Source organism: Felis catus, chromosome F2, assembly GCF_018350175.1.
Source record: "Felis catus isolate Fca126 chromosome F2, F.catus_Fca126_mat1.0, whole genome shotgun sequence".
Taxonomy (NCBI): Eukaryota; Metazoa; Chordata; class Mammalia; order Carnivora; family Felidae; genus Felis; species Felis catus.
This window is the reverse complement of record NC_058385.1, coordinates 78,860,145-78,880,636: the sequence shown is the minus strand read 5'-3', so window position 1 is coordinate 78,880,636 and position 20,492 is coordinate 78,860,145. Positions and strand designations below refer to the sequence as shown.

The 20,492-nt window shown below is 53.7% G+C and overlaps 1 protein-coding gene across 5 annotated transcripts in view; it reads left to right on the top strand.

Moving 5' to 3' along the window:
* Window positions 1-20,492, top strand: part of COL22A1 (collagen type XXII alpha 1 chain) — a 260,776-nt gene that overhangs the window by 71,491 nt on the left and 168,793 nt on the right. For all 5 annotated transcript variants that reach the window (XM_023248206.2, XM_023248207.2, XM_019823180.3 and 2 more), the window contains exons 8-12: window positions 1,931-2,011; window positions 3,095-3,211; window positions 6,727-6,771; window positions 9,120-9,182; window positions 12,554-12,592. In XM_023248206.2, coding sequence (XP_023103974.2) covers window positions 1,931-2,011; window positions 3,095-3,211; window positions 6,727-6,771; window positions 9,120-9,182; window positions 12,554-12,592 — 345 coding nt within the window. The remainder of the gene's footprint in view (window positions 1-1,930; window positions 2,012-3,094; window positions 3,212-6,726; window positions 6,772-9,119; window positions 9,183-12,553; window positions 12,593-20,492) is intronic.

Sequence of the window (20,492 nt, the reverse complement as noted above, 5' to 3'; positions counted from 1 at the left end):
CCACCTAGGCTGTCGTTCAGACAGAGTTACTGAGAGCATCGATGTGAGCAGAGAGCTGAGAGTCGAGTGGGGGCCAGAGGGACGTCAGCGGGTAGGTTCCTGGCTTGGTGGAGGGAGGAGACCAGACGCAGGAGCAGGGTGGCCAGAGAATGATGGGACTTCAGGTGGCCGGAAAGGGGTCCCTCTGGCTCCCAGACCCTCTCAGCCACCTGGGAACCTCTCTGCCAGGCCCGGGTGTCTGTGCTCTGACCGTGACCCTACGCGTCTGTCTCTTTCTTCCCCGGCCCTGTCCTCACAGCCTTGCCAAACGGACCAGCTGCTGGGTATGTGTTTGCTAATGAAGAAAGCAGGACCCTGTCTTGAAAATGGGCTTTGTTCAAAAGCACGACTGTATGTTTTGTCATTTTCTCCTGTTCTGCGGGCTGGCGTCTCACAGGAAGTAAAACAGACAGACGGGTGGGATTGTTAACTGAACTGTGGGGTGGGGGGGGTTATATCCCCGGGGCACCTTCTAGAGCCAGCAGGATGAGGCCAAGCATTGAGCAGCCGCATGGCGGGTTCGCTGGGGCCCTCCAGCTGCAGCATAGGCCAGCCAGAGGAGGGTAAAGGGAGGCACAAGGCCAGGGGCACGTAGCACCCATGTTTAGTAAAATAAGCATCCCTCTATTCGCTGGTTCGGCTCAAGTTCCCTCAACAGATGTGTGTGCATACACCCATGCATCCTTCCAACCATTCATTCTGGGCCTCTGGGACTCTGCCGGGTGCCAGAAACGGTTCTGGTGTTGGGGATCCAGCGGAAGACAGGGGAGAAGAGATGCCTCACGGGGTCTACGTGCTGGCAGGGAAGCAGGTTTTGAAAAGTAAACTAAGAAACGTGCACAAAGACGTTTCGCGGCAGGGGACATAAAGTGACAGGCGATGGGGCCTGCACTCAGGTGGCACTTATGGAGGTGAGGGCGGCATGGTTTGGGGAGGTGACTAGGAGTTCGCTGGGTTTTCAGGGAGTTTCCTAGATGAGGGACCCTGTGTAAACGCACGGATGTGGGAAGCCAGGAGGTCGGGTGCTGTGGGATGTGAGTGCGGAGTGAGGGGAAGCACCCCTGGAAAAGCAGGCAGAGCCAGGTGCTGGGGGACCCGAGCGTCCCAGAGAAGGCCCGGGCTTTCTGTGCAGACTGTGTGCACGTGTGTATGCGTGGGCCTGTGTGTGCGTGTGCACATATACACGTGTTGTGTGTGCATCACACGTGTGTGTTGTGTGGGTGTGTGCATGTGGATGTGTGTGTGCATGTGTGCATATTGCACATGCTTGCACGTGTGTGTTGTATGGGTGTGTGTGCGGACGCATATGTGTGCCTGCGTGCACGTGTGTGTGTTCATCTGTGCATGCACATGTCTATTGTGTGGGTGCAGATGTGTGTATGTGTCCGTGTGTGTGTGTGCATGTGTGGGTGTGTGGGTGCAAATGTGTGTGCATGCTGCACACCAAAACCCTTGTAAGTTGTGTTGAGGGACTGCGGTGTTAAAGGGGGTGATGGAGGCACATTTACTGTACAAAGTTGACTTGTGCAGCCGCGTGGAGATGCCATGTGGGTTGGGCATGAGGTACTTTTGGAGGCTTCCAGAGACTGTGGTGAGAGCGCCCTGAAAGGAGCTCTAAATAAACGTGGCGGCAGTGACGGGGGGCGGGAGGTGGCGTGTGACAGGGAGCCTAACCTGCAGCCTCCAACCTCCTTGCACTTGGGGCTGTCACTTCTAGAAGGGCGTGCAAGTAGGTGACACATAGGCTCCCCCTGGAGCTCAGCCCAGGGCGGGGGGTGGCCCGGGTCAGACCAGAAGGGACCCCGAGGAGGAGGTGGGGCCTGCTGGAACCATGGGGACTTTGGGCTGCTAAGTTCCCGGGACTCACCCCCATCCTCGTTATCCTTTCCAGTTTGACCTGCAGCGGATTGTGATTTACTGTGACTCCCGACACGCGGAATTGGAGACTTGCTGTGACATCCCCTCAGGCCCGGTGAGCAGACTCCTGCACGCAGAGGAGGGGAGGAAACTCAGAGGGACAGGGGTGTCCAGGGCCTAGGAACCGGCATCCAGGGGCCGGGGTGTGCCCACCTTCGGAATGTGGCCTGAAAGGGCTCCGTTTCCTGGGCACCCGGGGTGTGGGTTGGGAGTCATGCAGGCCCCCGGTGGGGCTGCAGTGGTCCTGGCCTCAGTCAGTGCCCTCAGGCTGCAGGCCGAGTGCTGGGGCCCAGCTGCAGGGAGAACAGACAGAGGCTGGCAGCGTGGCCGTGGGAGGGACTGACCCGTGCTCAGAGCAGGGGAGACCGAGGCACCTTGGGCTGGTCGGCAGAGGGGAGGAGGCAGCTCGCAGGCAGGACTGGGAAGTTCAAGAGAGACCAGAGTTTTTCCCCCTGACCCTCCAGGCGGGTCAGCCTCCCCCTGGGACCTCTCCACTTCTGCCCCCTTCCAGGCTCTCTCTCTCCAACCTCTCTCGCAAAACCCGGTCCCCAGGCTGCTTGGAGGGCGGGCTTAGTGACAGGGCCTGTTCCCAGGGCTGAGGGCTGAGGTCCTCGCATGGTGCTCAGTGGGCCCCATGCTCTGGACGTGGTGATGGAAGCCACCAGCGCTCGGGGTTTAGAGTCACACAGGCCTGACTCTGGACGGAGGGAAGAGAAGGAGATCAGGTAAGGGTCCATGAGAGCAGAGAGGTGGGAGGGGTCGAGGTGGTGGTAGGGAAAGAGGACATTACCAAGCACCTGCTGGGGGTCAGACACTGAGCTGTCCCACTGACTCCTCCTCATTGTGCATCAAGATAGACACACCCTTACCCCCATTCTGCAGAGCGTAACACTGAGGCCCAGAGGGGTTAGCAGTGCCTGCAGTTGCTGAGAGGCCAGCGGCTGAGAGCAGGTCGGCCCAGGCCCTTCTGACTCCAAGGCCTCAGGAGCCCAGGACCTGTGGCCAGACATGACCCGACCTCCCCCCCACTGCTCAAGTGCAGGCTCCTTGGGTTCCTGGCTCCCGTTGCGTGCACCCCTGCCGGGGCTCTGTGCAGAGTCAAGAGCCAGGTTCTAACCCACTGGGATTTCCTTTTCAGTGCCAGGTGACTGTGCTAACGGAGCCTTCGCCCCCGCCCCAGCGGCCTCCCACCGTGGGCAGTGAACAAATCGGGTTTTTGAAGACCATCAACTGCTCCTGCCCGGCTGGAGAAAAGGTACCCTCCCCGTTTGACCCTCAGCCCCCAGCCCAGAGCCCCCAGGGCTGAGCGGGGCAGGGTGGTCACCACGAGCAATGGCGGAGGTGGGAATTTCCCATCATGCACGAGGTCGGCCAGGGCGGATGGCCCCAGGGGCTGAGGGAGCCCTTCTTGTTCCTTGGACTCTTGTGTGTTGATGTTCCAGCTCATGAGGACGGGAGCTCTCAGACCCGTTAAGGTTTTCCTGGATTTAACTGTATTCCTGAGGTTTTTCTTGGCTCCTGCTGGTGCCCTCTCCACTCACATGCAAGTAATCAAACCAGATCTGGTTTGCGAATGAGGTTCAGAGTAAGCAGCATATAAGGAGAGTTTTATCTACTTTGCTTCTGATTTACAAACAGAGTGTTTCTATGAACACCACCAGCACCATCCGCTAGCCTGGATTAAAGGCCTCCTCCGGTGCCCGAGGCCTTCACCTCTTCCGTTTTTCTGTAGACCGGTGGCCTTTTTGATAAGACACAACAAAAATGAAAACACAACAAAACGAAACGCCATTTTCCACTGTTTGAGCAGAAGAACTTAACCAAACACCCGAGGATGCCAAAAAGCAGTACTGTGCTGGGGAAGGTCCCCGCGAGGTTCTGCGGGGCCCGTAGCCCAGGGCCTTGCCCCACGGCCTGCAGTTACATCCCCTGCTACATCCACCCTCAGCTCGGGGCCAGCATCCCCGAGGTGTCGGTGACTTTGCAGGGGAGGAGGCAGACGGAAAGAAATGTGAAATCACGGTCAGGTTCGCGGGAATGGACATACTTTCAGTACACATGTCCTGGCAGGCAGACTCCCTCCTTCTCTCCCTCCCCTCCTCCTTCTCCATCACACCTTCCCTCCCTTCGTTCTCCCTGGAGAGCCAGACCTGGGGAGACAGGGAGCCCCCAGGAGCTCTCATCAGGGGAGGCTGGCAAACGCTGGCCCGACTTGCTGAAAGGAGCCAGCTCAGCCTTGCCGGGAGCTGAGGCTTTTTCCGGGCAGGGGGTGAAAGTGGAGGCACCTTGGCCTGGTGCCCACTGGGTTAGGATGGGAGATGTCGGACAGGGAGCCAGGGGGAGCACACAGGGCTGGACAGCTGCCCCTCACCTGGCCCTGGCTTTTGGTTAAGAACCCCGAGTGAGAGGCTACCATGTGTGGGGCTTGGGTGACCATCAGCTGCACACAGACAGACTGCAGGGAGGGAGGCCAGAGCCAGTTCTGCCCAGTCCAGACTTTTCCCCTGAGCCCGGCTGTGCCGTGAACATGTCCCCCCGGGGCCCTTGTGGTCCCTGGCACAGACCTGTGGGAGGGAAGGCTGGGGTCAAGCAGGCCTCCCCCTCCTGCTCCCCTCCCACCCCTCCCCACACTGCGTGGCTGAGGCAGGTCCCCTGTGGCCTTTCTAGCCCCATCTCTCTCCACTCTGCTCTCCCAATTTCCAGGATTCCTCGCAGGGATCATGACCATTCTTGTCTTCTGGCATTTGCGTGGACCACCCCCTCCCCTTTATCTGGCTCATGCCTTTTCTTCTCTCAAGATGTCCCCAGGGAATCCTTTCTGAGCATGCTGTCGTCTATGTGAATTCCCTTCTCCCTCCCTGTAGCCTTCCCTCCCTTCCTTCCATCATCCACCGTGTACCCCTGCAGTAGCTATTTATTCAGCACCTGCTATTTTCAAGACCCTGTGAGCCATTCCTCTCCCTGTGCTTCCATCTACCCTAACAATGATCACATTTGGATTCAAAACCTCTACCCATCTTCACTTCCATCAGGTAGGTTTCAGATGGCAAAGATTCAATCTTGACATAGCTGTGTTTTCAGCCACTGATGTATATAGCCTGATTTTATTAAATAGTGGTGGAACTGAGGGACAGGTGGATCAGGTGTGAGGATAACGGGCCGATGGCAGCTGGAGAGCTGGGAGGGAGGGACAAAGGAACACACCATCTCTTGCCGCAGGACAAGGTCTTTCCTCTTCAAGATTATCTTTCACCTTACACATTCTCAGCCTCCAATTCTGGTGGCATCACTCAGGAGTCCATTCCCGGATTCACTCACCCATGCCTTATTTTTGACAGTAAACAGTAAGCACCCACTTGTGCTGAGCACCGAGGTTTTAAGACACATAGTGCATGATCCTCCGAAGTGCTCCAGCGTGCTGTGGAGCCCGGGAGCGCTGAGGTGCTCCCGGCCTGGGGGGCTCGCCAGCAGGCTGCTTCCCACACACAGGTGGCGGGAAGGGGGGCTCTTCTCCCTCCCCCAAGAAGAGGCCACATGGAAGAGCTTCAACAGCCACCTCATGAAATAGGGGTGGCCTCTGGATCACCATCTTTAATACTGTAGAAGATAGGGTGCACGGGGCCAAGGAGATGTAACCATTCTCTACTAGGAGGCCGAACTCGGACAAGGGCCACGGGAAGACTTGGCTTCCAGCGCTTTGAGTCTTTGAGTCAGTTTACAGAACACTTACATTCTTCATCGAGGTCAACGTGCCTTTTGGGTCCGTGTTTGCCTCTCTAGAACCAAACGTGTTGCCTGTAAACTGTGTATCAGGCATTCCGATGGGCGCTACGTGAGGTCAAACACACAAAAGATTACTCACCCCCACGCATGTGCAGATGACATCGGTGAATGCATTGAAAAACAAATGTGTTCCTGAAGTGGCGAAGTACACAGCGTTGGCATTTTTAGTGATGGGTGTTACACATGCGTAAATGTAAGTGGATATGGTGTCCCTTCCTATACATCAACGTGGTGAGATGTACATACGTACCATTGTATGAATCGTGTTCCGTTTGTTTTTAGCGTGACGCTATTTACAGGCACCCACAACTTAACAGCTCAGAATTTTTAATCTAGTAATAAGGTCTTTTACACAAATAGCATTTATTTTATTTTATTTCAATTTCATTTTATTTTGAGAGAGAGAGAGAGGATGAGTGGGGGAGGGAGGGGTAGAGATGGAGAGAGGAGAATCCTAAGCAGGCTTCATGCCCAATGTGGAGCCTGATGCGGGGCTCGATCTCACAGACCATGAGATCATGACCTGAACCGAAATCAAGAGTCAGACACTTAACCAGTTGAGCCACCCAGGCACCCCAACAGATAGCATATGTTTTATAAAGTGAACAATGTTTAGTTAGGCTATAGACATGTATTGCTTTGGTATTTTGGTGAATGATAACTATAGGAACCATTAGCAGGCCACACGATATTTTTTAGCTTAAGTGGTGGCCTAGCTGGGGTAAACATGGCCCATGGGGTACCCATCTTGTTTGTCTCTGTCTGAATTCCGCTGATGGCTGCATAGAGGTGATACCAACGTATCCCATGTAGTTTGAGCTTGAGATCAGGGGTTCTGAGCCCCAGGAAACCTTGTCCAGCTGGCTGGTCACAGGTAGATCACTCAGAGACTGGCCTGGGAGCATGTGGGGGGATAAATAACTAGTGAGGACAGACGGAGGGAAATTCAACAAAGCCTCACTGGTTTCTTTGTCCTTCTTCTTATAGGGCGAGAAGGGGTCCGATGGTCCCGTGGGACTCCCCGGCCCAAAGGTCAGTATGGGCACTGCTCAGGGGCATTTTGGAGCCCAGATAAGCCTTCGCCATGCTCTGTAGATAGACACAAAAGTGGCATGTTAGGTGATGGCCCTGCGGTGTTGGCTTCCACCATGGTTCAGGTAGAAGGATTGAGCAGGTGATGTGGAGTCTGGAACCTCCGTGTCTCGGTCTGAAAACCTGAGTGAGAAGAGGGGGGCTTAGAAAGCCCTGGCCCTGACCCTGACCCCATTTGAGGGGCTCACCTCTCCGTGGTCGGTTAATTTTGTGTCAGTCCTTTTAGGCTGCTGCATTCCAGAAACTTCGGGGTGGGGCTGGTCCAAGTCTGTTTAGATGGGCCTGTTATATTTTTCTGTAAGTTGCCTGACACTCTTTTTTGCACGAATCGTCCAGACTCGTGAGTTGCCCAAAGCCCAGTGCCTCCCCGTGGGGGCCCCCTCCTCATTCATGCAGCCACCTCTGGGGCTCCCCGCCTTCCTGGGTTATTAGCGCTTACAGAGCTGGACAGGGCTGTCTTCTCATGTGGTTCTCTGGTCTCAGAGAGCTCAGACCCAGAGGGATGCTAACTGCCTGTGGTCACACAGGCGGGCGGAAGAGGTCAGTGTGACCCAGTGGCCATTACCTGGTCTGCTATTTGAAAGAGGGGCTGCGTGGAAACCCCCAGAGATGATGCCCTCCCCTTCTATCCCTCTCTCTCCCCCCCCGCCTCCTTTCTCCCCTGACTCTGCTGGGCTGGGGAGCATGGTCTCACACATACACACACACACACACACACACACACACACACACGCCCCACCTGCTCTGCTCTGCTCCCCTCCCCTGGTGCCAAAGGAGAGCAGCTCAGGGCGGCCCAGGGTGCCAGCCGGTCCTTGCAAGGAGAAACACAGGGATTTATGCCTCACTGGGCACCCCCTGGGCTGTAAGCTTAGCCTCTCGATTGTCAGATGGAAGTAAGGAGCAGAGGTGTCTGGGGGGCGGGGGAGGAAGTGGAGAGCGTTTGTCTGGAACAGTGTTGTTTATGGAGTGGCTGTGCCGTGCTGTGGCTGAACAGATCCAGGGCTGGTCGGGGACCTGAGCAGGGAGGACGAGGCGGGGGGAGGGGAGACTAGGAGGGACTCGGGCACTGCCACCTGGAGATGCACGTGGCTCCCTCGGAGCTGATTTGCTGTCCTGAGGCTTCAGCCTCACCGGCCAGATTGTCCCAGGCTGAGGCTGAGACTGTGAGGAAAAACCCGTGGGTCCCAGTGGCCCCATTTATTTACCCACATGCAGCTCAGGTCGGGTCCACAGTCACGGTCTGGCGACCCCAGAGGCCGAGAGGCCCGTTCTAGTGCAGGACGTTCCAGTGAATGAGAGTCGCATCCCCAGCGCTCGCAAGCCGGCAACAGAGAGGCATGCATGGGATCGCCTGTGGGGAGAGCCAGGGTAGAAGGCCCGTGGGTCCAGCAGGCTGCATGGGAGCCTCTCGGGGGAAAGAAGGCAGGGGAAGGGCATGACAGGCCAAGGGAACAGCATAAGCAAACTAGCTTAGGGTATGAAGTGTGAGGTGGGAGTGGACACAGGGGAAACTGCATACCAGGAGAGGAGAAAGACAGGATGTTGAGGCTTCCTGTGTTGGGTACCCAAGCCCATCTTGGATCGGCTTCTGGGACAGTTGGAGGCGGCCCCACTCCCACACTCAGCCCTTGCAAACTGTCTCCTCCTCTGCCTGCCCTCCCTGTCTTTGTGCACTGCTGGGAGGGCTCGGGACCTTGTGGGCACAGACTGGGCATACAAATGGCATCAGGGGGCCCTGGCTGGCCTCTGGCAGTTTCGGAGTACCTTCCTGATTTCAGTCTTATGTGAGCTCATGACTGCATGCCCATTTCACGGAGGAGGAGGCCCAAAGAGTAATGATGCTGTCACGTTCAGCGGCAGAGCAGGAGTTTGAATCCGGGCTTCTCACTCTCCCTTGGGGGCTGGGCCATTCCCAGAACAAACATGTGACGCTTTCACCCACTCGCTTTCTCAAAACGTCCTTCGTTCCGGAATTAAGAGGTTGGGGAAATTATGTAGATGCTTCCTCCCTCTCCGGGGACGGGAAGCATGGCCTCATTCCTAAAAAAGAAACTTTAAAAAAAAATGTTTATTGATTGATTGATTGATTGATTGATTGATAGAAACAGAGGGAGAGAGAGAATCCCGAGCAGGCTCAGCACTGTCAGCCTATAGCCTGACTTGGGGCTCGATTTTGACAGTGACGAAATCAGCCGCTGCCAGGCAGTCGGGGCCAAGTGGGCAGTGGGCAGGGGGATCCCTGCCGGGGGGCCTGACCCAGTGCTCCTCTCTGGTTTCCACCCCTACAGGGAGACACGGGAGCCACTGGGTTGGCTGGAGCTCCTGGACCCAAGGGAGAAAAAGGTGACGTGGTGAGTATGGGGCTGATGTGGGAGACCCGGGGCTTCCCCCAAGCGTGCGTGTTGCCACAAGGCACCGAGCCCCTAGTGGGAGCCAGACACCGAGCCACACGCTGCCCTGGAATGGAGTCCAAGCTCTTCTCCAGGGCACAGGAGGCCCACAGAGGTGGCCCCAGCTGTGGCCCCAGCCCCATCCTGCACCTGCACCCCCCCCCACCGATTCTGTGCACCCAGATGGGCAGCTAGGAGTCTCCAAACTGGTCACTTCTCACTGGCCAGTGCACCTGCTCTTTCCTCCATGAGGAATGATTTTGCTATCTTTCCACTCCCGGTTTTCCTCTCACCTCCCCTTTCTGACTGGCCCCTCTTTCCTCATATCCACATGAACTGTGTGGGGTTCTCCAGGATATCCCTGTGGCCCCCGGAAAAGAAGCAGGGAACAGTGTCTGCCTGTGACTGGGCACTGGTGTCAGATGTACAAACAAAACCTACAAAGTAGGCATCACAGGGGTAGTTAAAGAGCAAGGGGGAAATCATTCTCTTATTTAAAGTTTAGTTGTTTATTTTGGGAGAGAAAGAGAGAGCGCATGATCAGGAGAGGGGCAGAGAGATGGGGGGAGAGAGAGCATCCCAAGCAGGCTCCACGTGTCCATGCAGAGCCCGACGTGGAGCTTGAACTCACAACGCTGGGATCATGACCTGAGCTAAAATCAAAAGTTGGACGCTCAACCAACTGAGCCACCCACGTACCCCAGAGGGAAATCATTCTTAAGGAAAGGCAGGTGTTATGACAGCATTACATCAAATCCAGAATCTAAGTAAAGAGAAATTGCTAAAAAGAAGAACCAAATGGAAATTCTAGAGCTGGAATTGGAACTGAAATGAAAAGGGTAATCAGTAGAGCGTCTTGACAGTAGGTCTGAACTGGCTGCAGAAAGAGCTGACGTTCTTGCAAACAGATCGATCGTGATCATGTAATCTGAAGACGAGAGAGAACCAGGAAGGCGGAAAATGAGCAGAGCCTCGGAGTGGACCAGAATGCTCATAAGGGAGCAGAAAGCGTATTCAAAGAAATAATGGTGAAAAAAATTCCAATTATGGTGAAAAGCAGTATTGTACCTGTTCAAGAAGTTCTGTGAACTCGAATCAAGGTAGGCACAAAGAGATCCGTCTCAGAATGATTGTAGTAAAAATGCTAAAAGAGAAACTTTTAAAAAAAATGTTGATTGATTGATTGATTGATTGATTGATTGATTGATTTAGAGAAACAGAGAGAGAGAATCCCAAGCAGGCTCAGCACTGTCAGCCTATAGCCTGACTTGGGGCTCGATCTCACAAACCATGAGATCATCACCTGAGCTGAAATCGAGAGTCGGTCGCTCAACTGACAGAGCCACCGGGGTGCCCTGAGAAACTTTTGAAAGCAGCAAGAGAAAGAAATGAGTCACTGTGTACAAAGAAGCCCCGTAAGAACATTGGCTGACTGACTTTCAGGAATCACAGAGGCCAGAATGCAGCGGGGGTGACCAGGGCAAAGTTGCTCATCACGGCCGTGTCCGACTGGGCATCTAACAAACAGGTGTGGTGACAATGGCACAAGGTCCGGGCAGGAGGGACTAGAGCTGTGTAGGGAGCCGTGTGTTTATAAACCCCGCTGGAAATAGTATGAGTCTGAAGTAGATCATGATAAGGTAAGATGTGCCTGGTACACCCAAGAGCAACCTCTAAGAAATGAAACAAAAATATGCAGTGAAAGTGGTATTAAAGATATTAAGATGTTACTAAAAAATACTTTATGCCAAAAAAAAGTCGTGAAGGAGGAAAAAAGAGACAACAACAAAACGATAGGAGACATGCTTGTTCCAGAAACATGCTTGTAATCCAAGGCACTTGTATATCAAAGCGAATTTCGAGAACCATTGGCTCAGTTGTGATCATGTGACACTTGGCGTCACGTCCGACTCGTATTGCAAGACATCGCTCGTTTATGAAGCAGACATTTATTAGAAATGTTTGCTCATCTTGCGGAACACTCGCAGAACAAGTTACAATCCAAGGTTTTACTGTGTGTCAGTAATCATGCAACATGTTCAGGCTGGACATGAAAACAAGATCAGCTCTGCCCTGTCTACAGCAGACACTTGAGATTCAAGGGTGCAAACAGCTTGAAAGTAAAACGATGGGAGATACATATTCTGAAAATAGAAAACTTACAAATTGGGAGTGACCGTGCTAATATCAGGCTAAAAATAGACTTTAAAACCCGAAGCTCATGGAAGTAAAGAGGGATATTTGATCATGAGAAAAGTGTCGGTCTTTCAAGCATAGATAACAGTTGTAAACACATGGGCACCTAACAAGAGTCCAAAATCCGTGAAGCAACAAGTGACAGAATGGAAGGGAGGAGTAGGTAACTCAGCGGTGATGGTTAGAGACCTCAGCGCCTCCCTAGTGATGCCAGTGACGCCTACAGTCGCCAGGACGGTGGAGAAATTGGGACCCTCGTAACATTGCTGGTCCAAAATGGCGCAGCTGCTTTGGAAAACACCCTGGCTGTCCTTAAACAGTTAAACAGAATTACCATGTGACTCAGCAGTCCCACTTGGAGATATATATTCAAAAGAAATGAAGACATATGCTCAAACAAACCCTGTGCACAAATGCTCACAGAAGCATTATTCATAATAACCAAAAAGTAAGAACAACCCAGATGTTCATCATGTGATGAATGGATAAATAAGATATGTGATACACTCACCCAGTGGCATGTTATTCAGCAGCAAATTGGAGTATTGCCACATGTTACGGCATGGATGGACCTTGAAACCGCTTTGCGAAGAAATCACCACTGGCTGTGAAGCCAGCTGTCACCCACGTGTCATGGGATTACATGCATATGAAGTGTCTAGAGGAGACCAGCCTACAGAGATGAAATCGATTCTTGTTTGTCCAGGACAGAGGGTGGGGTGGGGGGGAGGACACGAGGAGTGACCGCTAGTGGGTGTGGACTTCTTTCTCAGCTGATGAAAACATCCTAGAATGTTGATCACGGTGGTTGTTGCCCAGCTCTGTAAATATGCTAAAAACTATTGACTGGTACACTTTACGTCGGTGAATTACACAGCAGGTGGATTATATCTCCGTAGAGCTCGCAAGGAAAAAAAATAATGGTACCATAATATTGGGTTGTTGGAAAAATTAAATGGGGTAATACCCACGAGAATCAACACTCAGTAAGGGTTAGCATCTCTCCTGGAAGCTCCTGGGCAGGGCTGACGGGAAAGCATCTGACCCTTTGAGACCCTGGGGTGCTGATGCCATGTGTGACATCATGCCTGGAGATGCTCTCTAGTAAACCTTTGCTTCCTGCTTTCCTTTTCTAGGGCAGGGGGCCTTTTGTCCATGGAGAGAAGGGTGAAAAGGTAAGCATGTCCCTTTTATCGCTCCTCTGGGGGCTGTGCAGCTGGCCAGGGAGCACAGTGTGGAGGGTCGCCTGGGTTTGGGAGAGGTGGTCCACTGTCATGCTGTCCGTAAGCGTCCGAGGGGAGCAAGTAGCCTCGGCGTGTCCTCCCCTGACTTGGGCGGTTGGAGCACGTGCAGTGGCCAGCACTTTCCAGCAGCAACAAGCATGAGTGAGCACGATTGGAGGGAAGCGTCCCTGTAGGACGTGGGTGGCTGACACGTGAAGGAGCAGAGGGTGCTTGCTGGCACCCGTAGGGAACAGGACACGGAGCCACAGAAGTGCTTTGAAGAGCAGCACTAAGGAGGACGTTGAATAGAGCGTGTTCAGGCCTCGTGTGCAGTTTGGGAAGGTCTGTGCACAGTCAGACACGCTGGGCAAGTTTGAGTCACAGGTGCCAGATGGGTGTGAGGCGAAAGGACCAGAGGAGTCCTCAGGAGGCTTGCAGAAGTTTCAAGGGGAGATGGTGAGGAGCAGCGGGAGAGGCAGGCAGGGCGGTGGGGGGGACGGGAGGGAGGCGCGTGCGTGTTCTCCCCAGATACGGGTGTTGCACCTTCTCTCATTTCCTCATGACAAACAAAGCCTGACAGATCCTGGACATTGCGGTTCCTTCTGAAGAAAGCTCTTGTAAGTGGTTTGTCTATACGGAGAAATAAAAATCAGGGTGGCACTAAAATGCCATTCGTTGACTTGCACCAGCCATTAAAAATGTACCTGCGTGCCCCCCCCCCCCGCCCCGACCAGGAGACAGCCACAGGACTTCTAGGCGTGCATTTGTGCTAATGTCTCACCAGAGCGCAGGACTCAGAATGCACCGCTGATGGACCCTGGATGGTTTTGTCCTCACACCCTCGCGTAGGGCTGGCCGTATGAGCAGGTGCCGCACTGTCCCCTTACTGGGGACACAGCTTTCATGTGGCCAGCCCGTTCTCTCCCTGCAGGTACCCTTTTACCAAGCACTTTCACCCCAGAGGTTTCCTCCACAGAGATAAATCACGGACGCACCGAAGTTCACACTCCGCGTTTTACTCTGTGTAAGTCGTGAGACTGGACACGAGCATGTGCCGTGTAGCAGGCAGAGGGTGAACTAAGTTACCGCACGGCTAAGGAATGCAGTGGTACTCGGGGATGCCGGACCACATCTAGACCAACGATTAATGACCTAGAAAATGAAAATAGTATTTTGTTAATTTTGAAAGCACATGGGAAAACATCTATCCAGTGTGACCCTAGCCCTGGGTGTGTGTGTGTGTGCACACGTGTGTGCACACACACAATCACTCCTACAGGAGAGCAGTCTGAGAGCCAGCGTGGTACACAGCACAGCATGACTTTGCCACCAGTTTCCCAGTCTGGGTGTCCTGACACTGAGGACGGGGCTGGCGGCCACCATCCATCCTTCCGGTGTGGTTTAAAAGCCCAGCGCCTGGAGGCAAGATGCTCAAAGTCAGTAACCACTTTTGCCCATTGTTGCCAGCTTGCCAGGCTCCTGTGGGCCCGGAGCACAGGGATTAGCAAGAGACCCGGATGTTCCTATCAGGACTGGGGTTGCCGGAGCCCTTGAAGTCCGGGTGCTGGGCCCGGGTGGTGCTTGGTGGGCGATACCAACATGCGTCTCCTGGAACCAGCACGTCCTCTGGCTGGAGAGATGTCCCCAGGCAGGAAGTGATGGGCCTCTTTTCTCTTTTGAGCAGTAGGTGCTGCTGGGCCTTGTCTGTTCTGGTTTAGCTCAGAAGGAGCAGCGTTATTCTCCTGATGCCTGGAGCCACCTCCCTGGTGCCCCAGACCCCTGCCTGCAGCACCACATTGAGGACTCGAAGCTGCCAGCTCACAGTCCCAGCCGGGGAGACCTTCTCACATACTTGGTGCTGGCAGGACAGATGGGCCGCTGGACAGACTCTAGCAGTTCTGGCTCTGTCCTTAGTTGACATTCTCTTGCAGTTGGACATTTTTAGCAAAGTCTGAGTCTGGAATCTGCCACATATTAGCTGTGTGATTTGGGGTGAGTCACCTCCCTCTCTGGGCCTCTGCTTCATCATCTGTAAAAGCGAGGGGGTGGGACAAGATGATGCATAAAGGCTCTTGCAGGCGGCAGCTCTGAGACTTGGGAATCAGCCCAACCCAGCCCGATTCCCCAGGGCTGTCTTCTATAGCTTAGAGTCTCTGCTTCCCCCTCGAGGATGAGCCAGGGCCAGGGTGGGTCACGGGGACTGATAGAGTCCACAGAGCAGAGAAGGTCACCGGTGACTAATGCATTTGGACAGGGCCCAACAAACTTCTGCACTTGAATATTGTCCCCATAGCAGGTGCCTCGAGTGAGGGGATTAGATGGACTGGAGCCCAGTGGGTCCAGGGATTGTATTTCTCTGATCGTGGCTGTGTGTCTTGTGTTTCTGGCATGTAATTAACTGTGAGGATGTGTGTTGGCCTCTAGGAGGGCCAGCGTGCCCCATACCTTAGGTCTCGTGATGAAGACAGTGCATTAGGGAGGGCACTACTTACGCCCATTTCACAGATGGGGAGAATAAAGCTTAGAGGTCAAGTGACCTGCCCAGGGTCACAAGTTAATGGGATGGTGGGAAACATAATCACTGGTTATTACTAAAGGGAAGGGCAGGCAGCTGGAGGGCTGATTAAAGCCCCCCTTCCCCAGCAGCTGAGAAAACTGGCTCTCAGAGAAGGTAGGTGACTGGCCCAAGGTCACGCGGCTCTTGGCCTCCTGACCCTCCTTGGCTCCCACATCAGATGCCCTAGACCATTGCATGGTGCCATGTTCCTGGACTGCTTCTGCCCCTTGTCTTGGAAGCTGATCTCCTCTCTGGTTCCCATATTCACCAGAGAGTTCTTGGGGCCAGTCTCCCCCAGTGTTTTAATATATGTAAAATCAGACTAAGGTCAGGGGGGGCAGCCTTTTAGGGGATGCCCCCAAACTGCTGCCCACAGCCCAGGCATTGTGGCCATAAAGGGAGAGGAAAGGAGGATGAACCTCCGAAGCATCTGGGGCACAGCTGGCCTCAAGCATGGGCTTTGCCACATGAGCGGATGGCTGAATGGATTTGGGGCTCCGTCACCCAGGACTGAGGACCAGCTTCACCCAGTAGGGAGATCACAGACTGCGTGGAGGAGACCCAGCTTCAGAATCTGGCTCCACCTCGTGCTGACCCCATGTCCGTCCTTGGTCTACTCTGAGCCTCAGTTTCCTCTTCTGTGAAAGGGGGAAGGGGATGGTAGTGGTTCCCACCACCGAAGGAGGCAGTGTACATGAAGGGGTTGATGCAGTGCCTATCGAGCTGGTGATGCTCTGTTCCTGTTACTCCCATAATCTTCAGTTAATTTCCAGCTCATTTGGTGGTGGTGATGAGGGCATATAGCCGCTGCTCTGGGCTGGGCTGGACCAATTCGGATGCAGTCAGAGAGAGCAGGGAGGGGTGATGACCTCAGTGCCCTCTGCCCTGGGTTCTTCCCTGCAGAGAAGATTGACCAGCACAGTGAGACGCTGGCATGAGGGTTCCTTTGGGTGGGCACTGAGTCGGTCTGGGTGCCATGGAGGTGAAGTCTGCGGCATTAGCCAGACCGTGAGCCCCACCAGTGGAAAGATTTAGGAACAACAGAAACAAGACCAAAATGTGAGTTTCCAGTGAGCTTCTTCGTGGTGCATCCTGGGGGGTCTTTCTGCTGTGGGGACCAATGCTGCCTCTGGACAAACCCAGAGCCACTGGGTTATGTCCCGTTCCTGGGCCCACAGCGCCCTCTGGTGTCTGCACGCCAGAGCATCTGCTCCAATTTCCCTCTGCAGGGCTCCTGCCTAATGTGACACTGGGCACATCTCTGCCGTTCTGGGGCTGTCGTCTTTTCTTTAGAAACCTGGCACCTGGGGGGGAAGGAAGGAAGGAAGAGGAAGTCTTGGTTTTGTGCTCAGACCTGGGTTCAGGTGATGGAAGGAAAGCAGGTTTGGGGAGCTGGGCAGACATGGCTTGGATCCCAGCTCTGCAGAGGCTGGGTGATCTTCGGCTGGTGTGTCCCTGAGCCTCAGTGTCCCCTCTGTAAAGTGGGTGCAGTGGTGCCTCCCCTGTGTGGTGGTTGTGGGGATCATGGGAGGTTGCTCATGCCTGTAAAAGCACCTGGCTTAGTCCCTGGCTCAGGTAAGCACACGTAAAAATCCGTTCCTTGCCTTTCTTGTCCTTCTGCTGGAAATTGCCAAAACCCGGAGAAGAGTAATGTGTGTTTCTTCAGCGGAAAGCATTCAAGTACCTTGTATGAGAGAGGGTGGTGGGCTCACAGAGCCCTAAAACCTGGGTTGGGGCCCCCGCCAGGGGCTCGTTCACCGGTTCCGTGGAGGAAACAGGTGCCTGAGCACAGCCTTGTGGTCCAGAGTGTGATTCTTGCGGGTCCCTAGATAAGCCGGGTTGTGGCCTCCACCTGCCATGCTGTTGACACACACTCAGGACCCTGTCTGAGCCTCAGGGGACCGAGGAGCAGAGGACAGTCACATCAGCAGAGCACCCCAAGGGTTTCCTAGGATAGTAGGTGTTGCACTGGGGGGGGGGGGCGGTGGCGAGAAGATGCATCCCCCCAAAAATGTCTAGGAAGTTATCATGAGCACAATTCATATGAAAGGAAAGACAGAAACAGAAACAAAAATACCACAAGCTGACTCTGTCTTTTGTAAGTACTCGTGACAACTACAATGGCAACGAGAAATGGGAAACAAGCTAATGGAGTATCACGTTGCAGCAGCCAGATGGGCATAAGTGAGAATTAGGAACACCTTACGACAGGGAGCTATGCATGCAACATAATGCAAATGAAATAGAGGCCAGGAAGCCCTACGTGCTCACACATAAAAAGACGTGTGTGTGGTGCAAACAACCAGCACGTTGGGGCAGTGGGATTTGGGGGGTTCCATATGTCTTGTTAATTACTCTTCCTGGTGCTACAACATCTGTAAACATTTAACCAAAGACTAAGTCTTAACATAATGAAAATCCTTTTAAATATAGTACATTCACAATGTTTGTGCGTGAAATCCCCAAGCGGCGTGATTTTGGAGTGCGGAACCCTGGAGGGCATGACGGCCGTGGGTCCAGATGGCAGGACAGGGCAGTGGCTGAGGACTGGGCTTTGGGAACCTGGAGCTGCCCCTCTCCTGCCGCATAACCTTGGGGAGGTCTCCACTGCTCTTAGTGCCTCAGTTTCCTCTCCTGTGCATAAGAGAGACTAGAAACAACCACGCTCTCCTAACGTTGACATGAGGGTTCATTAAATAAGGGGATCCAGGAAAGAACTTCACAGGCCCCTGCTAAATAACGACTTCGGCAAGCATTAGCAAGAGTCAAGTGCAAGCCATCCATGCTCCAATTCCCTGAGCAGGAGGATCCGTTCAGACACATTATCTAAGTTAGACCCAACCATACAAACTCAGTACTTCTGCTTCGAAGCCTGGAGGCAGATGTTCTCTCCCTGGGCCCGCGGCTGTGAGGATGACAGCCTTGATGCTCCTCCAGCCATTTTTGCTGCAGTGAAATGAGCCAGTTGGAGCAGGGCGAGGTGACCCTCAGAGGTCGGCCCCGAAATGGATCCTTGTAAGTGATGCTGCTGAGCGACCATGCGGACAGCATCTCCGGCTGCTCAGACACACCACACGCTGCATTTCCTGCCAGCGTTGTCTTTATGAACAGCAGCCGGCACTAATACTCCCAATTAGAGTGGGGTTGGGGTGTGGAAGGGGCCCCAGGCAGGACCAGTCAGGACCAGGGTATGGAGGTGGGGCAGGGCTGGGTGCCTGGAGTGGCACACCGTAGGGACAGCATAGGGAGAGAGCTCCACAGCCCCTCATCAGTGCTGCTCACACCTTGCAGGTAACAAGGGCATTTGAGACCCGTAGGGGACGAAATTGGGGCAGAGTGTCCCATAGAGCCATGCTTGGGTCAGCAACTCAGTACTCAGCATTTGGTAGAAGGGAAGAAACTCAAAAACAACAATGACCAGAAAGTCCTTTCTTAAGCATTTCTGCAGAAATCCATATGGCGATAAATAAAAGTTCAGATGGATTTTGTGCTCAGATTTCACGGTGTGGTGCACCGGAAAAAATATACGAGCAAACAGAAGAAACTCGGCCGAGTTTTATTGGGCTGGCTGGCTCAGGTCACGCAAACATCAGTTCCTTGTCTTTTATGGCTTTTTTCCAATCTTCCCGGGATCACAAACCCGACAGGACAAACTCGGCAAAGGAGGAAACTGAGTCAAACCAGTAGCCGAGGTGTCGCCTTCTCGAAATTTTGACCGAATGTCCTGAAGGGAATGCCAGAGCCGCGAGCAACGAGCCGGAGTGTCCTGGGGTCCTCGTGTCCTAGGAGAGCCTTTGTGCGGTGGGTCATCATGAAGCTGAAGAAATAAGATGCTGAGTGGAAAACTCAGGAGAGTCCAAGGCCATCAGGATGCAACTAAGGAGGGTTGTTCGGGACCAGGTTCATAGTGGTTGGCAGAGGCAACCTGGTCCCTGGGTCTGGAAGACTAGGTTCTGCACGTGTTCCCCCAAGGACAAAGAGGCATCCTCCACATTGCTGCAGACCCTGAAGTCTCCAGCCTCTCAGGAAAGGCAGCCAGCTGGAGAGAAATTGGGGACCCACCTGCCAAGAAGTCACTCCCAGCAGTGGGGCAGGGCACCTGGAAGTCCTCAGTTCCAACTGTCCTTCTCTGAGACATGCCATCTTGTCCGAAACATGCAAGTGGCCATGAATTTATGTTTGATTATAAAATGCTGTTGTGACACTGGTCCCTACTGAGCTGTGCTCAGCATCAAGCGTTAGCTGGCAGGTAAAGTCCACGTGTTTGGAGCGCACTTCACACCTGCTGCTGTGACGGGGCCCCAACACACCCTTCTCCCCCTGCATCTGTGTCTTGCCAATTCTGCGCTCATGTTCCCAGGGCTTCCTCTTGGTGTTTCTCCTCCCTGAGACTGCTTCCTCCTTGTGCATCCACCAGTGTGCTCTGCCTCTTGAAATACCAGAGATGCTTCTGACCCAGTAACCCTCGAGCCCTCATGCATGGGGCCAGGAGGCCCCGCAGGGCACCATCTCATCCATTCCTCTCTCCGCAATTCATGGCAAAGCCATTGAGTCTTGGAAAACACACACATTGATGTTTTCACTGTAAGATGCTGTAGGAAGAGGGCAAAGTAGTTTATCATACGCTCTGGCTTGCTCAGAATCCTAACAGCTACCCATTTAGGGGCACACAGGGCACCCTCGGACTGGGGAGGGACAGTGAAATGAGGAACATGAGCCTTAAGGTATGATTAATGCAACCGTTTGCACCTGAGAGCCCAGAGGATGATGAGGAGTGTCCACAAAAAAAGTCACTGGCCACTGCGCAGCTGATTGGGCAGAGCAGGTAAGAGCTAGGAATGATCCCATTTAAGCCTGGTCTGAGCTCACTGGGGGCCTTTCCTGTGAAGCCTTCACGGCAGTGCCTGGGGATCTTATTGTGGGGAACAGTCAGACCAGCTGTCGCAATGGCACCAACATGGCAGACACACTGTGTGCTGTCTCCAGGGTAAAGAACAGGTCCTCCCCTGAGCTACTTCTTCTCTTTGGTGTCTTTCAAGGCCAGACTGTCTGAAATTGTGAGGTGGCGTATCATGGAATCTTTGTAGAATGGCTTGCAGAATTGGTGGGGGGTGATGAGAGGACCTTGCCACATAGGGATTTTCTTCCTCTTGCCTCCTTTCCAGACCAGGGACCAGGAAAGGTTTCTAGAAACCACACAGTGCTACTTCTACATGTGTGGGGTTTCGAAGGAGCAGTGGGCACATTTTTATTTCATGGATTCTTTCTGAGAGGATGTGGAGGCATTAGCAATAG